Source organism: Anser brachyrhynchus (assembly GCF_964034855.1).
Source record: "Anser brachyrhynchus genome assembly, chromosome: 16".
Classification (NCBI taxonomy): domain Eukaryota; kingdom Metazoa; phylum Chordata; class Aves; order Anseriformes; family Anatidae; genus Anser; species Anser brachyrhynchus.
In genome coordinates, this window is record NC_137734.1 from 16,275,919 (window position 1) to 16,301,390 (window position 25,472).

General features: G+C 50.7%; 1 protein-coding gene across 1 annotated transcript; it reads left to right on the forward strand.

Annotated features, from left to right (window-relative positions):
• The first annotated feature begins 4,751 nt into the window (after window positions 1-4,751).
• Window positions 4,752-8,701, forward strand: LOC308179147 (uncharacterized protein). The gene is made up of 2 exons (XM_080558859.1): window positions 4,752-5,236; window positions 5,405-8,701. The coding sequence occupies exons 1-2, from the start codon at window positions 4,753-4,755 to the stop codon at window positions 7,804-7,806; spliced, it is 2,886 nt and encodes a 961-aa protein (XP_080414985.1). The 5' UTR covers window position 4,752; the 3' UTR covers window positions 7,807-8,701.
• The last annotated feature ends 16,771 nt before the right edge of the window (window positions 8,702-25,472 follow it).

The following is a 25,472-nucleotide window of genomic DNA, read 5'->3' on the forward strand; positions in this document are numbered from 1 at the left end:
CCCACTACTGCACATGTCCCACAACCAGCACACCAGGGCCTCGGCAAGGACAGACCCTGTTTGACCACCCATGTGGACCATCTCTGGGAGGGCAGTGGCTTGGGGAACACACATCTTAGGGGAAGCACAAACAATCTGGCAGTCTGGCAGTGCCATGGTGTCGGAAGCCATGGCCCTCTCCAGCCTCCCACAACTAGGAAGGCCCTGCTTGTTGCTCTCTCCAGGTGCCTCCGTCTCATACTGCTCCTGTTCTGGAGCACATGGCTACTCCTAAATGGTCTAAGCCCCTGGGGGACTTCTTTGAATTGAGCCCCAGCACTGAACAACCGACCCAAAACCTACCTGGAGCTGTGCGGTTCACCCCACACCCCTGCTCTGAACCCCCATGAAGGCGCAGAAGGACAGTCCTTGCTGCTGGACACACTGACCAGCAGCATCTGGAAGTCTGGTAGAAGTTAACAAGAAAAGCCTGGACCAATATTGCTAGATTAAGGTGGGATCTTCCATGGAGGATTCCCAGCTGAAGCCCCAGTGACAGGCTTGTGGTGGTACTACCGATATTAACTGTGGCTGCGCTTGGGGACCAGACCAGAGCCTGACCCCAGCCAGGGCCATCGGGTTGCCCAGGGATGTCCCATGGAGAGGATGATGCTGGGAGCACTTAACCCACCCAGGGTCTCTGAGCCAGGGATCCCAACCATGCAGGGCTGGTACAGCAGTGCACCACCACCTCCCCAGCTGCCCTATAGGCAAAGGGGGCCTGAACCTGGCCTGGAGATGGCCCGCTCGGCAGTGCTGGCCCCAGGAAGGCAGTAGGCACTGGCCACCCTTTTACTGTGCCCATGGTGGTCTGTGATGCCCAAGGGCCTGCTAAGTTCTCCTCCCTTCTGGCCGTGGCCAGTGGCAGCTTTCCTCACAGGACCCAGTCCCACGGGCTGCACAATACAGAGAGGTCACCAGGTCCTCAGCAAGGCTCTAGTGGGGACACAGGGTCTCTGGCCTCGACCCTACAAATACATTGGGACAAGAGGAGCATCCTCCCGGGGGATGCCCATGCTGAACTAGAAAGCACTTGGCTGAGCTGGTGAAAGAAGTCTAGGCTGGTGACACAAACCTGTCTTTGTCCCATATTCCTGCCCCCTTGGACTCTGAGCAGCCTCCACCATCCCCATGGCTGAAGGCACAGGCCCACAGCAAGCAACCTCCCTGCTGCAGTGTCCTGGTTCCAGTTAGGACAGAGTTAAGTAGCTCATAGTAGCTGGTAGGGTGCTATGTTTTGGATTAGGATGAGAAGAGCGCTGATAACATGCTGATGTTTTAATTGTTGCAGAGCAGTGTTTACACCAGGCCAAGGACTTTTCGGCTTCTTGCTCTGTCCTGACAGCGAGCAGGCTGGGGGTGCAGCAGGAGCTGGGAGGGGACAGACCCAGGACAGCTGACCCAAACTGGCCAAAGGGGTATTCCATACCATCTGACGTCATGCTAAACAATATATAGGGGTGGCTGGCCGGGGTGGGGGGGCCAGCTGCTCGGGGATAGGCTGGGCATCGGTCAGCGGGTGGTGAGCAATTGCATTGTGCATCACTTGTTTTCTTACACATTATTATTGTTAATACTATTACCATTATCACTATTATTATTATTATTGTTATTATTATTTTCCTGTCTTAATAAACTGTCTTTATCTCAACTCACAGGCTTCACTTTCCCGTTTCTCTCCCCCATCCCAGAGAGGGAGGGGGGAGGGTGAGCGAACGGCTGTGTGGTGTTTAGCTGCCAGCCGGGTTAAACCACAACAGTCCTTTTGGCGCCCAACGTGGGGCCCGAAGGGTTGAGATGTCGACAAATCTGACCAGAGTGTGTTAAACTAAAATTGGTATAAGTATTGGACCTGCTTAATAGTTGCTAGTCACGATGTTGATTGCCTTAATCTCCAGTCTGCTGTACCTGTATTCCAAATTGAGTTTTATGGTGCGTTACTTTCTGTATGTGCTCCCTGTTGCACTGTTTATCCTTTCCGGGCCCTGGTTTAAGATTGTTATGGTACTGTGCGGTGTAGCAATGGCTTATGAAATGATGAAATATCTGGTCACGACTTTAACCTGGTATTTGTACTCAGCACTGACGTCGACTCTATACTTTGGAACCCATATCTCGGAAACTATTAGCAATTACACCTATTGCCTGTTTTCGTCAGGGATCCAATCTGTGAAGGGGACAGGGGAAGACATGTTTCCCTACCCGTTCACTCTCCCTTTCTCCTTCACCACCACCCTCTTATCCCCCGAGTTAGTTACGGTGGTTCTCCGAGATGTTGAATATCCTTGGGATACTCAGACCAGCCTGCTCTTGTTGTTATGTCTCCTGAATGCGCTTCAGATTTTGTGGAGGGTTAAACAACTACTCAGGAATCTCATCCGGAGATCTGTCTTGAGGCGGGATGGTTGCGAGTGGCAGGGAGTGTGGGAGGATATGGGCAGGTTTCTAGAGCAGTGGTCACCTCCAGTGTTTTGGACATTCACCCCTGAACAACTGCAAAATCCTAAAAAGCTGGCAGAATGCTTGAAAAAAAGGTGTCATGACTCTGGCAGTTCCAAAGTGACACAAATCACTGTAGCGTGCTGGGGTCTGGCTTGTGCCTATCGAGCTGCAATTGATGCTACTAGCAACCTAGCTCCAGCTCCTGCAGCCGCTCCAGCTCCAGCTCCTGCAGCCGCTCCAGCTCCAGCTCCTGCAGCCGTTCCAGTTCCAGCTCCTGCAGCCGCTCCAGCTCCTGCAGCCGCTCCAGTTCCAGCTCCTGCAGCTGCTCCAGTTCCAGCTCCTGCAGCCGTTCCAGTTCCAGCTCCTGCAGCCGTTCCAGTTCCAGCTCCTGCAGCTACTCCAGCTCCAGCTCCTGCAGCCGCTCCAGCTCCAGCCCCTGCAGCCACTCCAGCTCCTGCAGCTGCCCCAGCTCCTGCAGCTGCCCCAGCTCGTGCAGCTGCTCCCACTCCTGTGGCTGGGTCAGAGAAACGAGCTGTAGCAGTGCAAGTTGCCCCTGCAGAGGGTATTCCAACCCCTGTGGCAGACCCTGTGGCTGGGTCAGAGAAACGAGCTGTAGCAGTGCAAGTTGCCCCTGTAGACAAGGTGAAAAAATGGTATAGAGGCTCAGGTCGTTTAAAACGCAGACAGTCTTCTGCTAAGTCTGGGCGTAGTGAAGACGAGGCTGGGCCATCAAAGGTGCAGGAGACTGAAGATGAGGATGAGGATGGCGAAAAATCAACAGTAACTACCCGGACTCCATACCAGCCATCAAAGGTGCAGGAGACTGAAGATGAGGATGAGGATGTCGGAAAATCAACAGTAACTACCCGGACTCTACACCGGCCATCAAAGGTGCAGAAGACTGAAGATGAGGATGAGGATGTCGAAAAATCAACAGTAATTACCCGGACTCTATACCAGCGTGAGCTACGAGATGTGCGAAAAGATTTTGGTCGCTGTATAGGCGAGCAGCTTGTCACCTGGCTGCTCCGGTGCTGGGACACGGGAGCCAATTATGTGGAATTGGAGGGCAAGGAAGCCAGGCGGCTGGGATCCCTTGCTAGGGACGCATGCATTGACAAAGCAATTGGAGATGGAGCAGAATCTCGCAGCCTCTGGAGGCGTCTCCTGTCAGCTGTGAAGGAAAGGTATCCCTTCAAGGAAGAACTTGTATGTTTACCAAGCAAATGGACCACCATGGAGAAGGGAATTCAGTACCTGAGGGAATTGGCCGTACGGGAAGTAATTTATAAGGACCTAGACGACGCACAAACATCCGCAGATCCAGATGCAGTCCGGTGTACACTACCCATGTGGCGGAAGTTTGTACAGAGTGCCCCATCATCATATGCCAACTCATTGGCAATACTAGCCTGGAAAACGGAGGAGAATCCCACAGTGAATGAAGTGACTAAAATACTCCGGCAGTACGAAGGAAATCTCTCCTCTTCCCTAAAGGCCTGTGTCTCAGCTGTGGAGAAACTCTCTGAAGAGGTCCACCAACTTAAAGAGAATTTATCTTCCCCTCCACCTGAACGAACCAGTGTCCACCAGCTAAAAGAGAATGCTTTAGAGAAACTTTCTGAAAAGATCCACCAACTTGAAGAAAGATTATCTTCCCCTTCACCTGAACGAACCAGTGTCCACCAGCTAAAAGAGAATGCTTTGGAGAAACTTTCTGAAAAGATCCACCAACTTGAAGAAAGATTATCTTCCCCTTCACCTGAACGAACCAGTGTCCACCAGCTAAAAGAGAATACCTTGGAGAAACTTTCTGAAAAGATCCACCAACTTGAAGAGAGATTATTTTCCTCCCCACCTGTACAAACCAGTGTCTCAGCTATTAGGGGTAAACGTTCATCTATGCAAGGAAGACAATATGGTGGGCACACACACCGCGCCACCCTGTGGTTTTACCTACGTGACCATGGAGAGGACATGAGAAAATGGGATGGAAAATCTACTGCGACCCTAGAGGCACGGGTACGTGAATTGCAAAGGAAAACAATTGGGAAAAAGGAGTTCTCTGAAAGGTTTGCTGCTCCAACTTCCAGCAGGCAGTCCTTTAAACACAGAAATGAAGATTCTGACCAGGACTAGAGGGGCCCTGCCTCCAGCCAGGGGGAGGAAAGGGACAATCGAGTTTATTGGACTGTGTGGATTCGATGGCCTGGCACGTCAGACGCACAGAAGTATAAGGCTTTGGTAGACACCGGTGCACAATGTACTCTAATGCCATCAAGCTATAAAGGGCCAGAGCCCATCTGTATTTATGGTGTGACGGGGGGATCCCAGCAGTTAACTGTATTGGAGGCTGAAGTAAGTCTAACCGGTAATGAGTGGCAAAAGCACCGTATTGTGACTGGCCCAGATGCTCCGTGCATCCTTGGCATAGACTATCTTAGAAGAGGATATTTCAAGGACCCAAAAGGGTTCCGCTGGGCTTTTGGCATAGCTGCTTTGGAGACAGAGGACATTAAACAGTTGTCTACCTTGCCTGGTCTCTCAGAGGACCCTTCTGTTGTGGGGTTGCTGAGGGTTGAAGAACAGCAAGTGCCGATCGCTACCACAACTGTGCACCGGCGGCAATATCGCACCAACCGAGACTCCCTGAGTCCCATCCATAAGCTAATTCGTCAACTGGAGAGCCAAGGAGTGATCAGCAAGACTCATTCACCTTTTAATAGTCCCATATGGCCAGTGCGAAAGTCTAATGGTGAGTGGAGACTAACAGTGGACTATCGTGGCCTGAACGAAGTCACGCCACCACTGAGTGCTGCAGTGCCGGACATGCTAGAACTCCAGTATGAACTGGAATCAAAGGCAGCCAAGTGGTATGCCACAATTGATATCGCTAATGCATTTTTCTCCATCCCTCTAGCAGCACAGTGCAGGCCACAGTTTGCTTTCACTTGGAGGGGAGTCCAATATACTTGGAATCGGCTGCCCCAGGGGTGGAAACACAGCCCTACCATTTGCCATGGACTGATCCAGTCTGCGCTGGAGCAGGGGGAAGCTCCTGAACACCTGCAGTACATCGATGACATCATTGTGTGTGGTGACACTGCAGAAGAAGTTTTCGAGAAAGGGAAGAAAATAGTCCAAATCCTTCTGAAGGCCGGTTTTGCCATAAAACAGAATAAAGTTAAAGGACCTGCACGAGAGATCCAGTTTTTAGGAATTAAATGGCAAGATGGACGTCGTCAAATCCCAATGGATGTGATCAACAAGATAACAGCTATGTCTCCACCAACTAGCAAAAAAGAAACACAAACTTTCCTAGGTGTCGTGGGGTTTTGGAGAATGCATATTCCAAATTACAGTCTGATTGTAAACCCGCTCTACCAAGTAACCCGTAAGAAGAATGCTTTTGAATGGGGCCCTGAGCAACGACAAGCCTTTGAACAAATTAAGCAGGAAATAGTTCATGCAGTAGCCCTCGGGCCAGTCCGAACAGGACCAGATGTAAAGAATGTGCTCTACACCGCAGCCGGGGAGAATGGTCCCACCTGGAGCCTCTGGCAGAAAGAACCTGGGGAAACTCGAGGTCGACCCCTGGGGTTTTGGAGTCGGGGATACAGAGGATCTGAAGCCCGCTATACTCCAACTGAAAAGGAGATATTGGCAGCATATGAAGGAGTTCGATCTGCTTCGGAAGTGGTCGGTACTGAAGCGCAGCTCCTCCTGGCACCCCGACTGCCGGTACTAGGCTGGATGTTCAAAGGAAGGGTCCCCTCTACGCATCATGCAACTGATGCTACATGGAGCAAGTGGGTTGCACTGATTACTCAGCGGGCTCGAATAGGAAACCCCAGTCGCCCAGGAATCTTGGAGGTGATTATGGATTGGCCAGAAGGCAAATACTTTGGGATATCATCAGAGGAGGAGGTGGTTCGTGCTGAAGAAGCCCCCCTGTACAACAAGCTACCGGAAAATGAGAAGAAATATGCCTTGTTCACTGACGGGTCCTGTCGTATTGTGGGAAAGCATCGGAGATGGAAAGCTGCTGTATGGAGTCCTACACGACGAGTTGCAGAAGCTGCTGAGGGAGAAGGTGAATCGAGTCAGTTTGCAGAAGTAAAAGCCATTCAGCTGGCTTTAGATATTGCTGAACGAGAAAAGTGGCCAGTTCTCTATCTCTATACTGATTCATGGATGGTAGCAAATGCCCTGTGGGGGTGGTTACAGCAATGGAAGCAGAACAACTGGCAGTGCAGGGGCAAGCCCATCTGGGCTGCAGCATTGTGGCAAGATATTGCTGCCCGGGTAGAGAACCTGGTTGTAAAGGTACGCCATGTAGATGCTCATGTGCCCAAGAATCGGGCTACTGAAGAACACCAAAACAACCAGCAGGTGGATCAGGCTGCTAAGATTGAAGTGGCTCAGGTGGACCTGGACTGGCAACATAAAGGTGAATTATTTATAGCCCGATGGGCCCATGACACCTCAGGCCATCAAGGTAGAGATGCAACCTACAGATGGGCTCGTGATCGAGGGGTGGACCTGACCATGGACACTATAGCACAGGTTATTCATGACTGTGAAACATGTGCTGCAATCAAGCAAGCCAAACGGTCAAAACCTCTTTGGTATGGAGGACGATGGCTGAAATATAAATATGGAGAGGCCTGGCAGATTGATTACATCACACTCCCTCAAACCCGCAACGGCAAGCGCCACGTACTTACAATGGTGGAAGCAACCACCGGATGGCTGGAAACATATCCTGTGCCCCATGCCACCGCCCGGAACACTATCCTGGGCCTTGAAAAGCAAGTCCTATGGCGACATGGCACCCCAGAGAGAATTGAGTCAGACAACGGGACTCATTTCCGAAACAACCTTATAGACACTTGGGCCAAAGAACATGGTATTGAGTGGGTGTATCACATCCCCTATCATGCACCAGCCTCTGGAAAAGTTGAACGATACAATGGACTGTTGAAGACTACACTGAAAGCAATGGGTGCTGGGACATTCAAAAATTGGGATACACATTTGGCAAAGGCCACCTGGTTAGTCAATACCAGGGGATCTGCCAACCGAGCTGGACCTGCCCAATCAAACCTGTTACGCACTGTAGAAGGGGATAAAGTTCCTGTAGTGCACGTAAGAAACATGCTGGGTAAAACAGTCTGGGCTACTCCTGCCTCGGGAAAAGGCAAACCCATTCGTGGAATTGCTTTTGCTCAGGGACCTGGATGCACTTGGTGGGTAATGCAAAAGAATGGGGAGGTCCGGTGTGTACCTCAAGGGGATTTGATACTGGGTGAGAATAGCCCATGAGTTGAATTGTAGTATGTTAATTATTATATAATAATGTATGTCATCACTACCATGATTGCTATATATCATAGATGAAAATGGTGATTAATTAGAATGTATTGGACAGAGTGTAACCTGAGCATGACATAAATGGTATGGAATAAGGGGTGGATATCTGTCCTGGTTCCAGTTAGGACAGAGTTAAGTAGCTCATAGTAGCTGGTAGGGTGCTATGTTTTGGATTAGGATGAGAAGAGCGCTGATAACATGCTGATGTTTTAATTGTTGCAGAGCAGTGTTTACACCAGGCCAAGGACTTTTCGGCTTCTCGCTCTGTCCTGACAGCGAGCAGGCTGGGGGTGCAGCAGGAGCTGGGAGGGGACAGACCCAGGACAGCTGACCCAAACTGGCCAAAGGGGTATTCCATACCATCTGACGTCATGCTAAACAATATATAGGGGTGGCTGGCCGGGGTGGGGGGGCCGGCTGCTCGGGGATAGGCTGGGCATCGGTCAGCGGGTGGTGAGCAATTGCATTGTGCATCACTTGTTTTCTTACACATTATTATTGTTAATACTATTACCATTATCACTATTATTATTATTATTGTTATTATTATTTTCCTGTCTTAATAAACTGTCTTTATCTCAACTCACAGGCTTCACTTTCCCGTTTCTCTCCCCCATCCCAGAGAGGGAGGGGGGAGGGTGAGCGAACGGCTGTGTGGTGTTTAGCTGCCAGCCGGGTTAAACCACAACATGCAGCCATGGGGCTCAGCCTGCATGCAGGGAAAGCACTTTAAATGCCTTGGCTTGGGAGTCCTGGCAGCAACAGACAGTGGGATCCCAACCTGATTATTGCTCATCACATACAGGGTCACAAATATGTGGAAAATAAAGGTCTGTGCACATGCCAGGGAGTCCTGTACCCAGCTGGAGCCTCTCTCAGTGGCAGAGGATTGGGCTTGACAGTGGGGTCCTTTTTCAGGGCATTTATTCACATTGCTGAGACCCCCCCAGCCCTCTGCCAGCTTTGGATGATGGTGGCTAATGGGACCATAAGTGGGAGGAGGGAGCAGACTCGGGGGTGCCAGCTCTGTGCCCTGGCAGAGCTGCTGCAGGCTTCCCAGCCCTGGTCCTGTGGGACGGGGCTGACCTTAGGCTGCTGGGGAAGGACAGGGGGATGTTGGGGAAGGAGCGGAGCTGAGGAGGCTTCATGTTGTCTGCTAGTCCTGCTCTGCAGCATGCTGCCAGCAGGAGCAAGGGGGCCAATCCAACCCTCAGAGATCACCCCTGCAAAGGAAGTATTTGAGGGGTGTCAGGAGCAGTCACACCAGCTAAAGCAGTTGGGCCCCACTTTAGCCCTTGGGAAGTGCCCTGCACCTGACTCAGCCTAGCAGGATCCTGACTTTGGGCCTCATGAACTTGAATGCATGCGCTCCCATTTCCCTGTCCTGGGAGGGACCAGTGCAGATGTCTGGCTCCTTTCTTGGGGACCGGGTAGAGCAAGATGGTGGTTAATGGCCTTCATGAGCAGGCAGTGCAGGCAGGTTTTGCGCTGAAGATGGGACAGTGCTAAAGTGTTCAGTGAGCCCAGGTCACCGGAGACAAAGTGCCGAATGTCTGAAAGTCCTGACATGCTAAAATTGAGGCTGCTGTATGTGAGACCTGAACCAGGCAGAAGTCCCAACACAGAAATGCCAGTGATTTTCCCTTTGCGTAAACCATGTGGTAAGCACTAGTGAATTCACCCTGCACCCTTGGCTGTGGTTGATTGCACATAGAATCATAGAATCACAGAATGGCTTGGGTTGGAAGGTACCCCAAAGACCATCTAGTTACACTTTGTCTTGTTGAACCTCATTGGGTTCACATGGGCCCTCTTTTTACCTTGTCCAGGTCACTTTGGATGGCATCCCTTCCTTCTGGTGTATTGACTGCACCACTCAGCTTGGTGTCATCTGCAAACCTGCTGAGGGTGCACTCGATCCCATCATCTACGTCGTCAATAAAGATATTAAATAGCATTGGTCCCAAGACAGACCCCTGAGGGACAGCACTCAGCACCGGCCTCCACCTGGACATGGAGCCATTGATCACCACTCTCTGGGTGTGACCTTCAGGCCAATTCCTTGTCCACTGAGTGGTCCACCCACCAAATCCATATCTGTCCAATACAGAAATCAGGATGTCATGTGGAACCGTGTCAAAGGCCTTGCAGAAGGCCAGGTAGATGACATTGGTCATATGTTGTCAACTGATACACTCACTCCATCCTAGTAGACCACCAGGTTGGTCAGGCCGGATTTATGCTTGGTGAAGCCATGCTGGCTGTCTCGGATCACCTCCTGGTCTTGCGTGTGCCTTGACATTGCTTCCTGGAGGACTTTTTCCATGATCTTCCCAGGCACAGAGGTGAGGCTCACTGGTCTGTAGTTCCCCACATCCTACTTTTGACCCTTTTTAAAAATGGGAGTGACGTTTCCCTTTTTCCAGTCACCAGGGACTTCACCTGACTGCCAGGACTTTTCAAATATGATGGAGAGAAGCTTGGCAACTCCATCAACCAGTTCCCTCAGGACCCTGGGATGCATAGCATTGGGCCCCATAGACTTGTACTCGTTTGGTTTCATTGGGTGGTATTGAACCTGCTCTTTGCTTACAGTGGTTGGGACTTTGCTCCCCCAGCCTTCATCTACAGGTTCAGGGAAACAAAAGACATGGGAAGCTGGACTAGCAGTGAAGACTGAGGCAAAGAAGTTGTTGCGTATCTCAGCCTTCTCCATGTCTGTCCTTAACAGTTCTCCCTTCTCGTTTATCAGAGAGGGAACGCTCTCCTTGATGTTTTACTTCTGGCCAATGTACCTATAGAATCCCTTCTTGTTATTTTTTTCATCTCTTGCCCAGCTCAGTTCCATCCCTTCTTTGGCTTTCCCAATCCCATCCCTGCACATCTGGACAGCATCACTGTACTCTTCCCAGGCCACATATCCCTGCTTCCACTGCCTATGTATTTCCTTCTTGTGCCTCAGTTTGACCAGCACGTACTCGATTCTATGATTCTACGATCCTATTATCAAGGATCTTCAAGCTCAACTCCTGACTCCACGTAGGACAACCCAAAAATCAGACCATATGTCTGTGAGCAATGTCCAAATGCTTCTTGGACTCCGGCAGGTTTGGTACCATGACTACTTCCCTCGGGAGCCTGTTCCAGTGCCCCATTTCCAGACCTTGACTTTTCACCCACCTGTGGGGCAGAAGTGCCAGTGCCAGCCCTGCAGCAGGGCCAGGTGTCCAGGCACCACCCCAGGTGGCTTCATTGCCCCACTGGCATGCACTGATCCTTCTTGTTGATGAATCACCCAGTAGCCAGAGGAGACCCAGACAAATCAGGCTAATGCATTTCTTCCTGGCACCTCCTGGCTTCTTGCTTTCCCAGTGCATCCATCAGTGCTGGCTGGCATCGACCACCAGCTCCATAGGCCCTGCAGACACTTGACTTACATGGGCAGATGAAACAGGGTAATGGTTGGTGCTCATGGAAAGCAGTTGGTGAGCTGTGCTGAGTCAAGGACTGTGCTCTGCAGTGTGGTAAGGTCTGGAGCTGGCAGGAAAGCTGTCTCCTCTTTGCCACTAAACACGTAGGAATATGCCTTGCAAAGGCTCTGCAGATCTGCCTGAGCCCCTGAAACACCAGCTCCCTGGCAGCAGTTCCAGCTTCCCCAGTGTGGAGCCATGCATGCTCTGTCCTTTGGTCCTGCTGAGCCTTCAGGTCACACATACTAGATGAGAAATGTGGGCTGTCAATATCTGCAGGCAGTGATCACACCCTGATATCATGATGCCTTAGCAGGTCACATTGCTCATAGCCACACTTCAGGACTCTGGGATCAAGTGTAGGCTGTGATCCCTGTGCCTACCAACACCTGATGCACAGGAAGGGACATTTTCTGGTAAAAGCACCTTGCAGAGATCCTCAAAAATACCACTGCAAATGTCAGACCTTGAGCCCAAACCCACGCTGGCATTGGAGCAAGGCCAGGTCCTGCCTCCTGGGTCTTACAAGGACAAAAGTCAGATGTTTTAGGGGACTGGCAAGACACCCATGTGTCAGGCAGATATGAGGACAGCCTGTCCATGGGAGAGTGGGACACAATTTCTAAAAGTTAGGTGCTGATTTAACCATCACAGGGAAAAAATCCTTCAAAAATGCACGTTAGCATTAGTTCACACTATCCATGTAAACATCTCTTTCAACTGCAGAATGTGGCTGTCCTCTAACCATGTGAGCTCTTTGCAGCTGTAATTGCTGGGATAAATATAAGCCGATCATTTCTATTAGGGAAAGATTTTAGGACCAAAATTAGTATTATGATCTCTTATCAAATGCTGATAACAATGTTTCCCAGGTCAGCTTTATTCCACGACAAGACTCTGAGCAGCAATTGAGCAGCTCCCAGTTGTCACATTTGCAGCCCTGGCCCTGTAGCTAAGGAGCGATGCAGAGGAACTGAAATTAGCTGGAAAATGACTTTCAATCTGCCTTGCTAAATTGCCATGAAAATTTAACAATTCAAGTGCAAAGTCTCTTCGCCTGTTTGCTTTTTCCATCATGGCAGAGAGAACGGAAATCCAGTGATATTTTAAGACACCTGTCAAAAAATGCTATTCCCCACCTTGGGTGAAGGGACAAAGCACTGTGCCATGCTGCTGTCTGCCAGGGAGCAGCCCCAATTACTCATCTCTGTGGCATGAGGGTCACCATGTGCTGAAGGTTTGTCAGTGGCCATCAGTGAGACAAAAACAAGGTTGTGAAATATCCTACCCCTTTGAACTGTTAATAGCAGACCCTCTTTTTCTTTGAAATACACAAACTGCTGGGGAACAGCACAACTATTAGATAGAGTAAGCAGTAACCTGTGCATTCTTTTTTTTCTTTTCCTGCCATTAGAAGAGAGCTGATGGTCACAGCTGTTGGGGAGCTCCCAGCACCTGATGCCTTAGCACCAACTACTGTGGATGTATTGTGCATATACTGGTAAGGGGCTTGAGGCTCCGCTGGGTAGATCAGAGCATCAAGCCCATTCCCACCCACTCTGCTCTTGTAGAGGAAGAAGGGCTAAATTTTGATTTACAGCACAACAGGGACCTCAGTACTCACACAAACTGGTGATGGAGTCTGACATCCCAATCGCTCACAGGAATTCTTACAGTCACCCATCTCTAGGACTATTCAGGGGAGAAAGAAAGATCCTCCCCACATTACAGATGTTAAGAGAGTTGAGAAATATTTGCTCAGGCGGGACAGCAGCACCAAGCCCTGAAGCCAGCGGTGCTGGGGAAGCACCATGCCTTCCAGGTTCCCTCCACTGTGGGAAGCTGCAATGGATTTGGCAGCTGTGGTGGTTTTACTCGGGTGGGCAGCCGAGCTCCATCTCGGCCACTCTCTCACTCCCCCTCCTCAAAGGGAAAGGAGGAGAAAATAAGACACAAAGGGCTCAAGGGTTGAGATAAAGATGGGGAGATCACTCAACAATTACCGTCATGGGCAAAACAGACTCAGAGTAGGGCGATAATGTATTGCCTATTACTAACAGGCTAGAAAAGTGAGAAGCAAAGGAAAGAAACCAAAAACACCTTCCCTCCATCCACCCTCTTCCACTTCCTCCCCCTGAGCGGTGCGGGGGAATGGGGGAATGGGGGCTTCGGGCAGTCCATAGCGCTTCGTCTCCGCTGCTCCTTCTCAGTCACTCGCTGCCCCTGCTCCCCGTGGGGTCCCTCTCACGGGATGCCGTCCTTCCCGAACTGAGCCTGTGGGGGCTGACCACAGGCAGCAGCTCTTCAAGAACTGCTCCCACACGGCTCCGTACCATGGGGTCCATCCATCAGGAGCAAACTGCTCCAGCACGGGTCCCCCACAGGCAGCAGCTCCGGCCCGGGGCCTGCTCCTGCGGGGGCTCTCCATGGGCCGCAGCCTCCTCCAGGCCACATCCACCTGCCCCACCGGGGGCTCCTCCACGGGCTGCAGCGTGGAGATCTGCTCCGTGTGGGACCCGTGGGCTGCAGGGGGACAGCCTGCTCCACCAGGGGCCTCTCCCCAGGCCGCAGGGGAACTGCTGCTGTGTGCCTGGAGCACCTCCTGCCCCACTTCTGCACTGACCTTGGAATCTGCAAGGCTGTTTCTCACTCCTCACTCTCCCAGCTGCTGTTCCCCAGCAGCATTTTTTTTTCCCTGTCTTAAATGTTCTCTCACAGAGGCACAAACAACATTGCTTATTGGCCCTGGCCAGCGGCAGGGCCCTTATCTAACATGGGGCTGGATTCTTCTCGCAGAAGCCACGCCTATGGCCCCCTGCTTCCAAAACCTTGCCATGTAAACCCACTACAACAGCTCACAGTCAGGATGCAGCCCACTGACCCAGCCCATATGACCAGTCACAGTCCCCTTCCCCTGCTTCCCCTGCAGAGTGTTAGGACCACATCATCACACGGCCACCTGCTGGGTGCTCATCTTCCTGAGGCACCTATGTGACAGAGGGCTATGGAGTCCCAGCCCCTCTTGCCCATAGTCCTGCCTGGTGCAGGCTCTTTTCCTCGTGGCAAACAGCCAGGTAGCTTCTGTGCCCCCCTCCCCCAGATCCTCAGCTGCAGCCGTAGCCCTCCATCAGACCAAGCTTCTACATCCTCTAAGTGAAATCAAACCTTCCCCAGACCCTCTCCTGTATCCTGCTGCTGGCACCTGTAGATGGCTGCCTGCAGCTCACGCTGACCTGGCAGTGTTGTCATTGCCTGCCTCCTGCTGCAGCAGCATGGAGGCATCTGCAAAGTGGACACCGGTTCCACCCTGCATGGAGAGAAGTTCACCACACACCAACTGGCTCTTGGGTTTTCTTTAACCAAGGGGTTAAAGAAAAATGTTGAAAAGCTCCCTGCTTGACAGGAGGAAAACTTCTGAAAGTTAACTATTAACCAGCACCTAATAGGGAAGGAAAGAAATGTCCCATGAGGCTGGAAACTATTTGCCCATGTGTCCACCTGGTGCTGCGGGGATAATCAATCTAAATTAGCCTAGGTGAACTGCAAGGTCACAAAGGAGGGAGGTAGAGCTCTGAGAAGTTGAGCACTCAAGTGAGTCTCAGCAGAAAAGAGAGGGAGGTGGTGAGGGTGTGCAGCCATGTACCCACAGGCCCCCACCCAAAATCTGCCTTCCAGCCCAAGGGACCTCAAGGGGCATGGGCTTGGGGACAGAACTCTGTCCTGGTCTTGGGCTTTTCACAACAGGGCCTCTCATATCTGTGGCGAAGTAACGTACAGTACGGCATTTCCTGGATCTCCATCCTCCAGGAGAAGAGGAAGCCCCTCCAGGGGAAACTGCCAGGGAGGCAGAAGAGCCTCCACAGCTGGTTCCAGGCCCAGTTCAATGGACTCTGCATGAGTTGATCTGATCCCAAGGGATGCTCGTGTGTGCTGACGTGCATGAAGTGAATGTGCGGGAAGTGTCATTACACCTTCAAGACATGTGGCTTGAGTGTTCCTGCAGGCAGAAACACTAGAGGGGCCTGGGGAATCATTCCACATCCAGGTGCTGGGTTGCCCTAGCACACCACCAGCTCTCCCCTCGTGCACACCAGGTGCTTGTAGATCTACCAGAAGGGTTCCCTGGTACAGTATGCCTGTGGTCAGCCATCGGCAGCAGGGGGCAGGGGGCTCAGCAGGGCCACGCCAGGTAGTGAGCGTGGCATGCTGCAGTGTGCCTGGAGCCCCTGGGTCATTTGGAGCGTCCCCATACATGAGAGGCACTCAGACCACCACGAGACGTCTTGCAAGCCTATGAGACCCAGTCCTGAACAGAGAACAGGGTGCCCTGGCATGTGTGTGAGCACACACGTGTGTGAGCAGGTGTCTGTGGGTGCACAGACAAGCAAGAGCAGGGGACGCACCTCTTAGCCCAGCAGCCTGGCTGTGGAGGCTGGAGGAGGAGAGGCTATGCTCAGCCAGCCTCTGCTTTGGCACAGGTCTGGTGGGGCCAAGGAAAGCTGAGTGACCCTGACCTGCACAGCTCTTACATCTCACGTGTGCCACCGGAACAGCCAGGGAAGTTTTTTTTTTTTTTGTCAGGGCTGGCTCTAACAAAGCCCTCGGGCTGAACTGCTGGCACTGGCAGGATAACAGTAGCTGTCATGCACAACTGAAGGGCAGATACACACATAACCTACTTCAGCCTGGACTGGGCAACAGCAGTGAAAGGCAAAACAAATGCAAACACTTTGCACAGACCATGGTATTGTGCTGATAAGGCCTCGAGAAAATGCAGAAAAGAGCAAGTCAGCCCCAAAACACCACCCTCATGCCACAAGTCAGCAACCAGAAGAGCAGCAGTAGGTGGAGATGCCCCTTGGGAAGGAAGGGACTTTGCCAGACCCCAGAGGCCAAACCATGGGTCTGTGCAGAGCTGGGGAGGCCCCTGATGCTAATTCAGAGGGGCTGGGTAGAGCCCAGCTCTGACACCCAGCACAGAGCAGACTGCAGAGCTTGCACCATCCTATTGAAACCAGTGCTTTGCACCTGGCAGATCTAAAGCTTGCTATAAAGACCTTCTGATGGCTATCCCTTGCCAGCAGTTCTCACAGACCTCCATATCCAATCCGCTGCTCCTTTTCACCACACACATCTCCTGCCTTTGCCCTGCTCTGCCATCACAGTGCCTGACTTGGCTGGGGGGTTCCCAGGCTAGCCAACAAGGACTGACGGACAGAGGCAGTGCAGATATGTGTGCCTGGTACCTTCAGAAAAGCACCCTGCAAACCCAGCAGATCCCCTCCAAGTGGCTGCAGGGCTGCCCTTTTATTTTTCTGGGGATGAGAATGGGGAGCACTCAACCTGTCACCAGGCAAGGTTCCCCATGGCTCTCTCCACACAGTGACTCAAGCACCATGCATTCTGTAATCCATGCTCGGCTGCTGCTAACCAGGCAGAAAGGAGGGCATGGGGAGCATGCTGCCATGAATACAGAGTGGGCTTGTTGGTGACAGACGGCACTGTCCACGTGACACTAATGAATATGAGGCTAGGACAGGATGCAGCACCCTGGCTCAGCTCCTGTCCTGGATAGAGTCAGGAAAGCAATTCAAATGGAAATGTCTTGCTACTGAATTAAATAGCTGTTGTGAGAAGGAATAAGAATAAATAGGAAGGACTAGAAAGGAGAAGCGCAGCTGCAGGGATGGGAAAGGTGGAGAGCAGGAGGGGTACAGCAGCAGAAAGATGATGGAGAAGATGCAAAACAGAGGGGCAGACTTAGGGGAGGGGAGAGGACAGTGGGGCAGAGGAGCAGATCAGAATGGGAAGAATTGAAGATATAGTTATGGAGCTGGCTTTCACATTCACTGGTGCAGCTCACCAAAACTGCTTCCACCCCTTAACCCTAGGCAAAGATCCCCTTCAGGACCTTTGCAGGAGGACGAGCAGCTTCTTAGCAAGAGCCCCACCTGCCCTTATAGTCCCCAGCTACACAGCACTGGGTTGCCTGGAGGTGGCTCTGCCCAGCCTTTCCCTGCCTGGTCCCTCATCACCAGGGAAGCCTGCTGGATGGACATGTGCTGGCACCACTGCAGGTGCCAGAGAGCCCCAGAGGGCAAGTGGGACCACAAGGAGCTGCTCCTCTGCATGCTGTTTTGGAGCAGCTAGATCCCAGCCAGCCTTTGACACTTCATGACATGGCCCAAGGAAAACCTCCCTGCAATCTTAGTACCTACCCTAAATCTCTGTGTAGGCAAGTCAAGCCAATTACTGCACAAAATATCCTTGGTAGACCTGAGAAAAATGATCACTAATCTCCTTCAATTGATTTTTAGCATTTCAGAAGGCTGTTGTCATACCCCTGCTCAGGTGCTCTTTGTTCTCAGGTTTCACAGCTAGACAGATTCAGTTTGTTCCTCTTGCATCTCATGTTTTCCTAACTTCTGACTAATCTTGTAACATCTGTGTACTTTCTCATGTATGTTAACTCCTCCTTTTAATGACCAGCTCAAAATCCAGCATGATGCTTGTCTGGCTGAGATTGCCCCAAGGGTGAGCAGAACAGTGTTGTGGCCATCCCTGCCTTAGGAGGGACATCCAGCTTGCACCACCCTGCATGTTCTCACAGCAGCAGCAGGCTGCTCAGCCTGATCTACAGGGATCCACAAAAACTCCCCGGCAGCAAGATTGCTCTCCAGCCAGTGAGTTTCTGCTTGGTATTTTTGCATTCCAGTTTTCCTGCTTTGCACTTGTTCTCACTGAATTGCATTTTATAAATTGCAGGCCATTACTGAGTGATCGAGATTAAAAAAAAATAAATCTGATCACATTCCTCTAAACTGTTGCAGCCCTTTGCTATTTGCTATTATTTCAGCATTTTATAAGCATGACCACTATTCCATCAACCTGTTGGCTAAATGAAAACAGTGAACAGGACGTATCCACAAAATGACCTCACTTAACATGTCTTCCCACTATGAGAGCATCTAAACAGTCCCTGGTTGCAGCAGTTTTTAACCAGTTGTACATCCAGCTCAGAGATGTTTCAAATGCACTCCATCACTCCAGTTTTCTGCAGAGCACATCCCATGGGACAGCACCAAAAAACAATGAATGTCAAGACATATATCTTCTGTCGCCTGTTATCAGCAGTGCCACCTCCCCTGTCAATGATGGAAATTAGATTGGTTTAACAGGTTGTATTATTGGCAAATGCTCGTTGGATGTTCCTTGTCACATATTATCCTTGAGATGCTTGACAAGTGATTGTGTAATAATTTCATTCTGTATCTTTTCAGACACCAAAGTAACTAATGTATAATTTCCCTTTCTCCCTTTTCAATGCAATGTACTAAGTTTTGCCCTCCTCCAGCCCTCAGGGACCTCACACATGCTCCATCTGTTTTCTGAGATAATTGCTAATGGGGTCAGAGATTACTGTGGCTAGTTCCTTACGTACTCCAGGGTAAATTTTATCATACCTTGTAAATTTCGAATTGTCCATGCTACATCTTCCAAACTTGTTGTTCTGGTTTTGTTCCTAATCTCCTGTTGCTAGAAGTACTCTGGTCATAGTTAACCCTTCTGTAAATATTTAAAGCATAAAAGATATTGAACTATTTAGCCTTCTCACATATCATCTAGAATTTGCTTGATTATCTCACTTAGAAGTGGACATGAACTTTTGTGCACAGATTTTCTTCTTCTAGGCTTATTACATCTAGGCAGAACTAATTTTCTGTCTTGGTCTGTTTGATTTAATCTCTCCACACTTGTACTTACCTTTATAGTCACCTTTATATATACATCTCTGATGTTTAACAGTGCTGCCCTACTCCCTTTTCCCATCCTGAATGGGTTCTGCCTTCTATACTGATGTACCCAGCCTGTGTTGTCCCACCGAGTCCCTGTGATGTTCAGTGGCTAGGTGATGTTCCCAGCTCTTCCATTTTGTCTCCTTTCTCCTGACATTTGTGTCAGTCCCACTCAGATCTCAGGAGTCTGCACTGTGCTCTCTCCTTCAGTCCTGCTCAGACTCCACAGCACCTTCTCACCTGTCCTGGGGCTCCAGGCTTTTGTCCAGTTTTCTTGTGTCCACCCCTTGTTTCTTGTCACTTATCCTTTCAGACAGGGAATAAATCTCTCCTCACAGGTCAGGTCCATCGGGGTCCTTGGATATTCTTTCATCCTTCAGCAGGTAGGGTGTCCGGCTCTGGCCAGCCATATCATGAAGGGAGCCAAGCCCTTTCTGCACCACGTGCACAAGCTGATGACTTTCCCCCTGCTGGGGATGTCCTCTGAGTTCAGAGGACTGCCAGGACCACTCTGCCTCACCAGAGCCCTGCAGTCACAGCTGGCCTGCGCAGGCACACCATGGAGGGGTCAGTCCCTGCACAGGAGACAGCCTGGTGTGGCATCGGCTGAGGAGGAGCACGGTGGTCCTGTCACAGCCCAGAACAGAGCTCTTCACACCAGTGCTGCTATGTGGGCTCAGTGGCCATGGTGGCCCCTCTCTCGTCCCCATTAGTGCACAGAACTTCTTGGAGGACCATATATATACGACATGGCATAGAAAAGGGAGCAGAGAGCAGCTGAAAGTATCCAAAAGCCAGCAGAATCTTGAGTTGAGCAGCAGTCATTGTTGTTCTTCCTGCACCAAAACTTCCTGCGCTTATTTTATCCAGACTTCAAGAAGGAAAAATCTCAGAATTATTCATTAAGTGGAACACTGCAAGGAACAAAACAAAAAGGTGTCACTTCTGGAAAATGCAAACAGGCCTGCTTTTCTAAATGCACAGTCAGCAGGTATCACCCAGGTGGAAAGAACTGTCGAGGAGCAGATCCAAAACATTTACCATGGAACAGTTCAACATGAAACTTTTGTTTCTCCAGTACTGTGCTGCCTCGCTGGTGCTGGGGTTCGGAAACCAAACCACCTCAGCTTACTGCCAAGGTCTTCTTCATCTCCTGGGTCCACTGGGTGATGCAGAGGAGACATGCCAGAAATGCCAGGCACAGAACTTAGCTGTGGCCATCAGGAATGTGTCAGTGACTACCATGGCAGAATAGAGGGATGAGCATGCAGACTCAGCAGGCAGCTCACCAGCCCTTGGTAGTTAACAACAAGGTCAGCAATGCCACAAAGGACCAGTGAAAACCCTCTCTGGGGAGATCAGCAATTTGGCAGGAATTGCTCCTGCAGGCCATGCCAGCTGCCCAAGGTGCTGCTCAGGGATTGTTACCCATTTGGATTTGTGCATGGAGCAGATATTGCTCCTGTTGCTGTTAGGCTGGGTTTGAAGTGATGTACCAGTGCTCTGGTATCTAGCTGGCAGAGAGGAAGGCACTCAGCCCATCACATTCCCTTGGTGCCCAGGCTCCCCAGGCCACTGGTGCTGTTGGGACACCCACCATGCTGGGAGTATGGGTGGCCAGGCAGTGGCGCAGACTGGTGGGCAGCACTTTGTCAGCAGGATGATGAAAGAGCTCTGAGTATTATTGGTGGATTTAATCCTGGAGTCCCTACATGCCAATATGCTGCCTGCTGCCTGCCTAAGGCGATGGGTACAGCAGGGGTAAAAAGTGGCATCAGGGAGCAAGTTCTCTTCATTCCTCCATGCCAGCTATTGCTCAGGCAAGACCTCCCCTTGGCACTGAGGTGGGACTGCTCAGCATGGCCCCTCATTTCCCCAGGGCACCAGGAGGAGCTTTCATGGACAAGAAGGCAGGGAATGCAGAGCAGGTAGCTTCAAGTTCTGGGTGCAGTTGGCACACAAGAAACCCTGCCCCTGGGCTACAGCACTGATCGCCCACCTGCCTTAAAGCTACAAGCAGGATTGACAGGGAAGAGTTTTAGCCTAAGTCAGTGCCTGGTCCTGTTGTAAACAGTCTCCATCTTTCTTAAAAGTCCCCTTTAAGTATTGAAAGGCTGCAGTGAGATCTCCCACAGCCTTCTCTTCTCCAGGCCAAGCATCTCCAGCTCTCTCAGCCTTTCTTTGCAGGAAAGGTGCTCCAGCCCTCTGAACATTTCTGTGCCATTCCTCTGCACCTGCTCAAACAAGTCTATATCCTTCTTGGGGGGGGGGGGGGGGGGGGCAGAGCTGGATGCAAGACTCCAGGTGGGGTCTCACAAGGGTGGATTAGAGAGGGAGAATCACCTCCCAGAGGACCCTTGAGGGACACCACTCATCACTGACCTATACCTGGATTTTCAGGCATTGACCACAGCTCTCTGGATGTGGCTATCCAGTCAATTCCTTATCCACTGAATAGTTCATCCATCGTATCCATATCTCTCCAATTTAGAGACAAAGATGTTGCATGGGACTGTGTCAAAGGGCTTACAGAAATCCAGGTAGATGACATTTGTTGCTCTTCCCTTGTCTGCTGATGTAGTCTCTCTATCAGAGATGGCCACTAGATTGGTCAGGCATGATTTGCCATGTGAAGCCATGGTGAAGCCGTGTTGGTTGTCCCAAATCACCCCCCTGTGTTCCATATGCCTTAACATAGCTTCAAGGAGGATCTGTTCCATGATTTTTTCAGGCATGGGGAACCAGGGATCTAGTGCAATGCTCCCAGTGGGGCAGTGGAGGAGATCCTGAGCTGCTCTGTCACTTGAGAAGGGTTCAGCTAGGTCCAGGGCTTGAGACTTGGTTGTACAGAGTGCAGTGACCTGAGAAATGAGCCCTCTGCCTGTCACTAGTAGGGCTGACATTGTGGGTGGGAGCTCCAAGGCTGTCAGTGCTAGCCCCTGCTCTTTTTGCAGGTGGTGATGCTGACGCTTTTTTTTTCTTTTTGATATGATTTCTCTAGCATAACAACACTGACAAGGGCTTTTTGACAGTGCTTCCTGCTTGTGCTTAAGGCTCTCCACCCCCTCACTGCAGATGGGTTTAGGCTACAGAGGAATGAGCATGCTGCTCAGGAGGAATTCCTGACAGTGCTGCAGTCTGCCTGTCAGCTACAGCCCTGAATGCCCTGGTCCGTGCTGTAACTGCCCTTCCTGGGCCACATGGTCTCCATTCTACCAGCACAGAAGCGCAGCAGAGGTTTCTACAAGATTCTTTTGTTCTTGACACCCCAAAGAAGGACTCTTTCAGCTCCTGGCCATTCTTTTTCTTCTTGCTGCTCCCCAGCACTGATGCACAGCCTGACCCCTGGTTCTGGCTGGCACTGTCAGATCTACGTGCTGGTCTGGCTGGGTTCCTGCGCCTGGCTGTGCAGCAATAGCCCAACAGAGAGGAGCTCCCCCAGTGGTGCTAAACTTCTTTTGGATATACCCAGAGATTGGCTGTGTCGTTGAGGCACCCTGGTGCACTACAATGCAGGTGGGCTCCAGCAACCGGAGATAACGAAGGTTGAGAGGTACCAGGGCAGATTTGCTGTTTATTAGGTGGACAACCAAAGGCTGCTCTGCTCATCGCACTGGCAGTATAGCACTGAGGGTTGATCTCCTATGGCCAAGCCTTCTGGCACCTGGACATGGTGGGAAGGCTGCTCCGATGGAGCTGGACATATTTCCTGCTCCCCAGGAAATGAATGGGGGAAATATGGGGCAGCAGCAAACCCTACTGCATCACCCATTAACTGGGCTCCTGCAGGCTGCAAAATGGGGACCCCATTCCTTGCTGCCCTCTGAAGGACAAAGCTTTGCTACTTTCCATGTGTGTCTGCCAGCTGGTGAGACAGCGGGGGAGCCACTGACAGAAGGAGTGGGGAGATCTCCCCTGGGAACTGTGGAAGGGCACTGTCCCTAGCAGGCCCTTGAGGAGGTTATGCCAGGCCAGTGATGCCAGAAAGCTACTCGTGGGTCCTGCCTGGCCTAGACATCCTAAGGTCTTAGCCCTGAAGTTCTGGGGTACTCGAGGCTGGATGTGCGCCTGAGCTGCGTGGCCACAGCCTGCTTCCCAGCCACGTGAGTTAGGAGGGGAAGCAATTAGCTCCGTGGCTGGATGTCTGATGAGTCATTTCCTCCGCAGGCACCTCCTGATCCACTGCAGGCAGCTGTAATGTTCAGGGCACAGACAGCAGGGACCAGCTTCGGGGTAGCTGAGCCATCTGGAGGGAGGTGGCATTGCAAGTATGGCTGAAACAACAGATGTTAGGAGGTGTGTCAGGCCTCCCAAAACTCACCCACTTGCTGCCATCCCTCATCCTTCACCTCCCCACTTTGCTGCCAGCTCGCGGGATGTAGAGGCCGTGTCCCTGTGCTGACATTGCAAATCACACCTGGGTGGATGTGGCTACCTGGTCAAGCTGGTGATGCATCGTCTGCTACCCATCATGTCTGGCTCAATAGGATCTGGAACAGGAGATATGTCACAACAGATCTTTGTCATGGGGTTGTGCTATCAACTGGGCTGAGAAGTTGAAAAGGGGTAAAGATGGCAGAATCTGGCCAAAAGATTGCCTGCTGAAAAGCTCAGATGCTCAGGTTGAGACATCTTGGTTTGAACTTATTAAAGAGTCATGTCCAATGGCTCAGTGCCTGTAAGAGTAACCAGATTTTCCAGAATGCACCACTCGCACCAGGCTGAGCCTCTGCAAAGCCAACGGCAGCCTATAGCCCCTCCAAAGCCCATCCCAGGAGCCAGTTCCTGTACCTATCATAGAGGTTTCTCTAACCTTCAGGATGATGACTGCCTGGATATCTTTCAAGCAGTGATGCTTCCCCACCTGGTAAAATGAGTCCATGGTACAAAAACAGATTTCATATGTTCCCAAAGGCATAAGGAAATGCAAAGGGAGCTTGCTGTGTAGTAAAATGCCAAATGCTGGGGATTCCGCTCAGAAGGCATTAAATCACAAAAACAAACTGATATTTTAAGGCTAGAAAAAAAAAACAGAAAGCTATTCCTAGACTGAAATAAAAAGTGTAAATGGGATGCAAAATCAGATTTCAGGTTATGTCAGTGCTGGCAAGTCAGTGTTTCTCTGGTGACATAGGATTCTGCCTATATAAATCTGAATCTGATTTTCTCATGAGTTTTGTACCTACACAACACTCGGCTTTTTGTCTTCCTTCTTCCTAGGTTCTTCTTGATTTCTGTTGATTCCTCTCCCACTGCTATCTCCAATCAGCTCTGAAGCTCTTGGAGTTGATATAGAAATAATAAAATGTAGTATTTGCTTGTGATTTTCATGGATTTAAGCATTTGTTCCCATGTAACGTCTCTTAGTTTGGGTTGTATCTAACAGTCTTGGTGATAAGTTAAAAATTCTTGATGTGGGAATTTTCTAGGTTTGGAGAAACCTAAACACTACAATCCATGAAAGGCAGGCTGAGAGGACTGCTGAGTAATATGACTGGTGGCCTCCATGTTCAGTTGTTATTCTGCTTTCATTCTTTACTATTCTTCATTGCATCTCTCCTCATTCCCCATTCTCTTGCTCCTGCCTCAGTCTTCTGCTCACTCCTTTCTTCCTTGGTTTCCCGGTTTCCCTATCACCAGTTTTGGCCTGAGCTGATAGCTGAAGACTGAGAAAAAAAGGTAAATATCAGCCTTGTTCTTGAATCAAAGCACATTTTCCCAAAACTCTGAGAGCAAAGAAAGGCGGTTTCCTTAGAAGTCTGGATCCTTTCTCTTCACTACAGTTAGTCCCAGGAAGTGCTGTCTCCAGCGTCCTTCCAGAGCTACAGCCACCAAGGTCCCCCTGCCTGCTGCTGACTCCACTGTTGTAAGCATCAAACCTCCCAGGCCCTGTGAATTGCAGTCTGTGGGGCAGAGCTCAGCACCCACATGTGCTGCTGAGACTGGGGACCTGTAAAGGGACAGCCACATACTCCTCCTAGACCACACTGGCTGGGAACTGTGGATATTCAGAAATACTTGCATTCCAAGAGCACTCTGCTTCTCACACTGCATGTCATATTCTTGCCCCCAAGTCATGTCCCAGGCCTAGAAGATTCTCTCCACATTTCTTCCTGTTCTCCTCCACCTCCTCCTTCCCACTGTCACCTTCCCTTCTATCCCTCTTCCCTTCTGCCAGCACTAATGCAGCCTGCTTTTAGGAAATTAAAGGTTTCATGAGTCATACAGTTCATGATGTGATGGTAGAAATGTGCAAGAGCCCTTTTGAAGTCCATCAAAAGCTAGTCTAAAAAGAGCAAGACAAGTTCTGCAGAGTGTGACTGCTCTGGAGTACTTAAGAAATTGTTTGAGA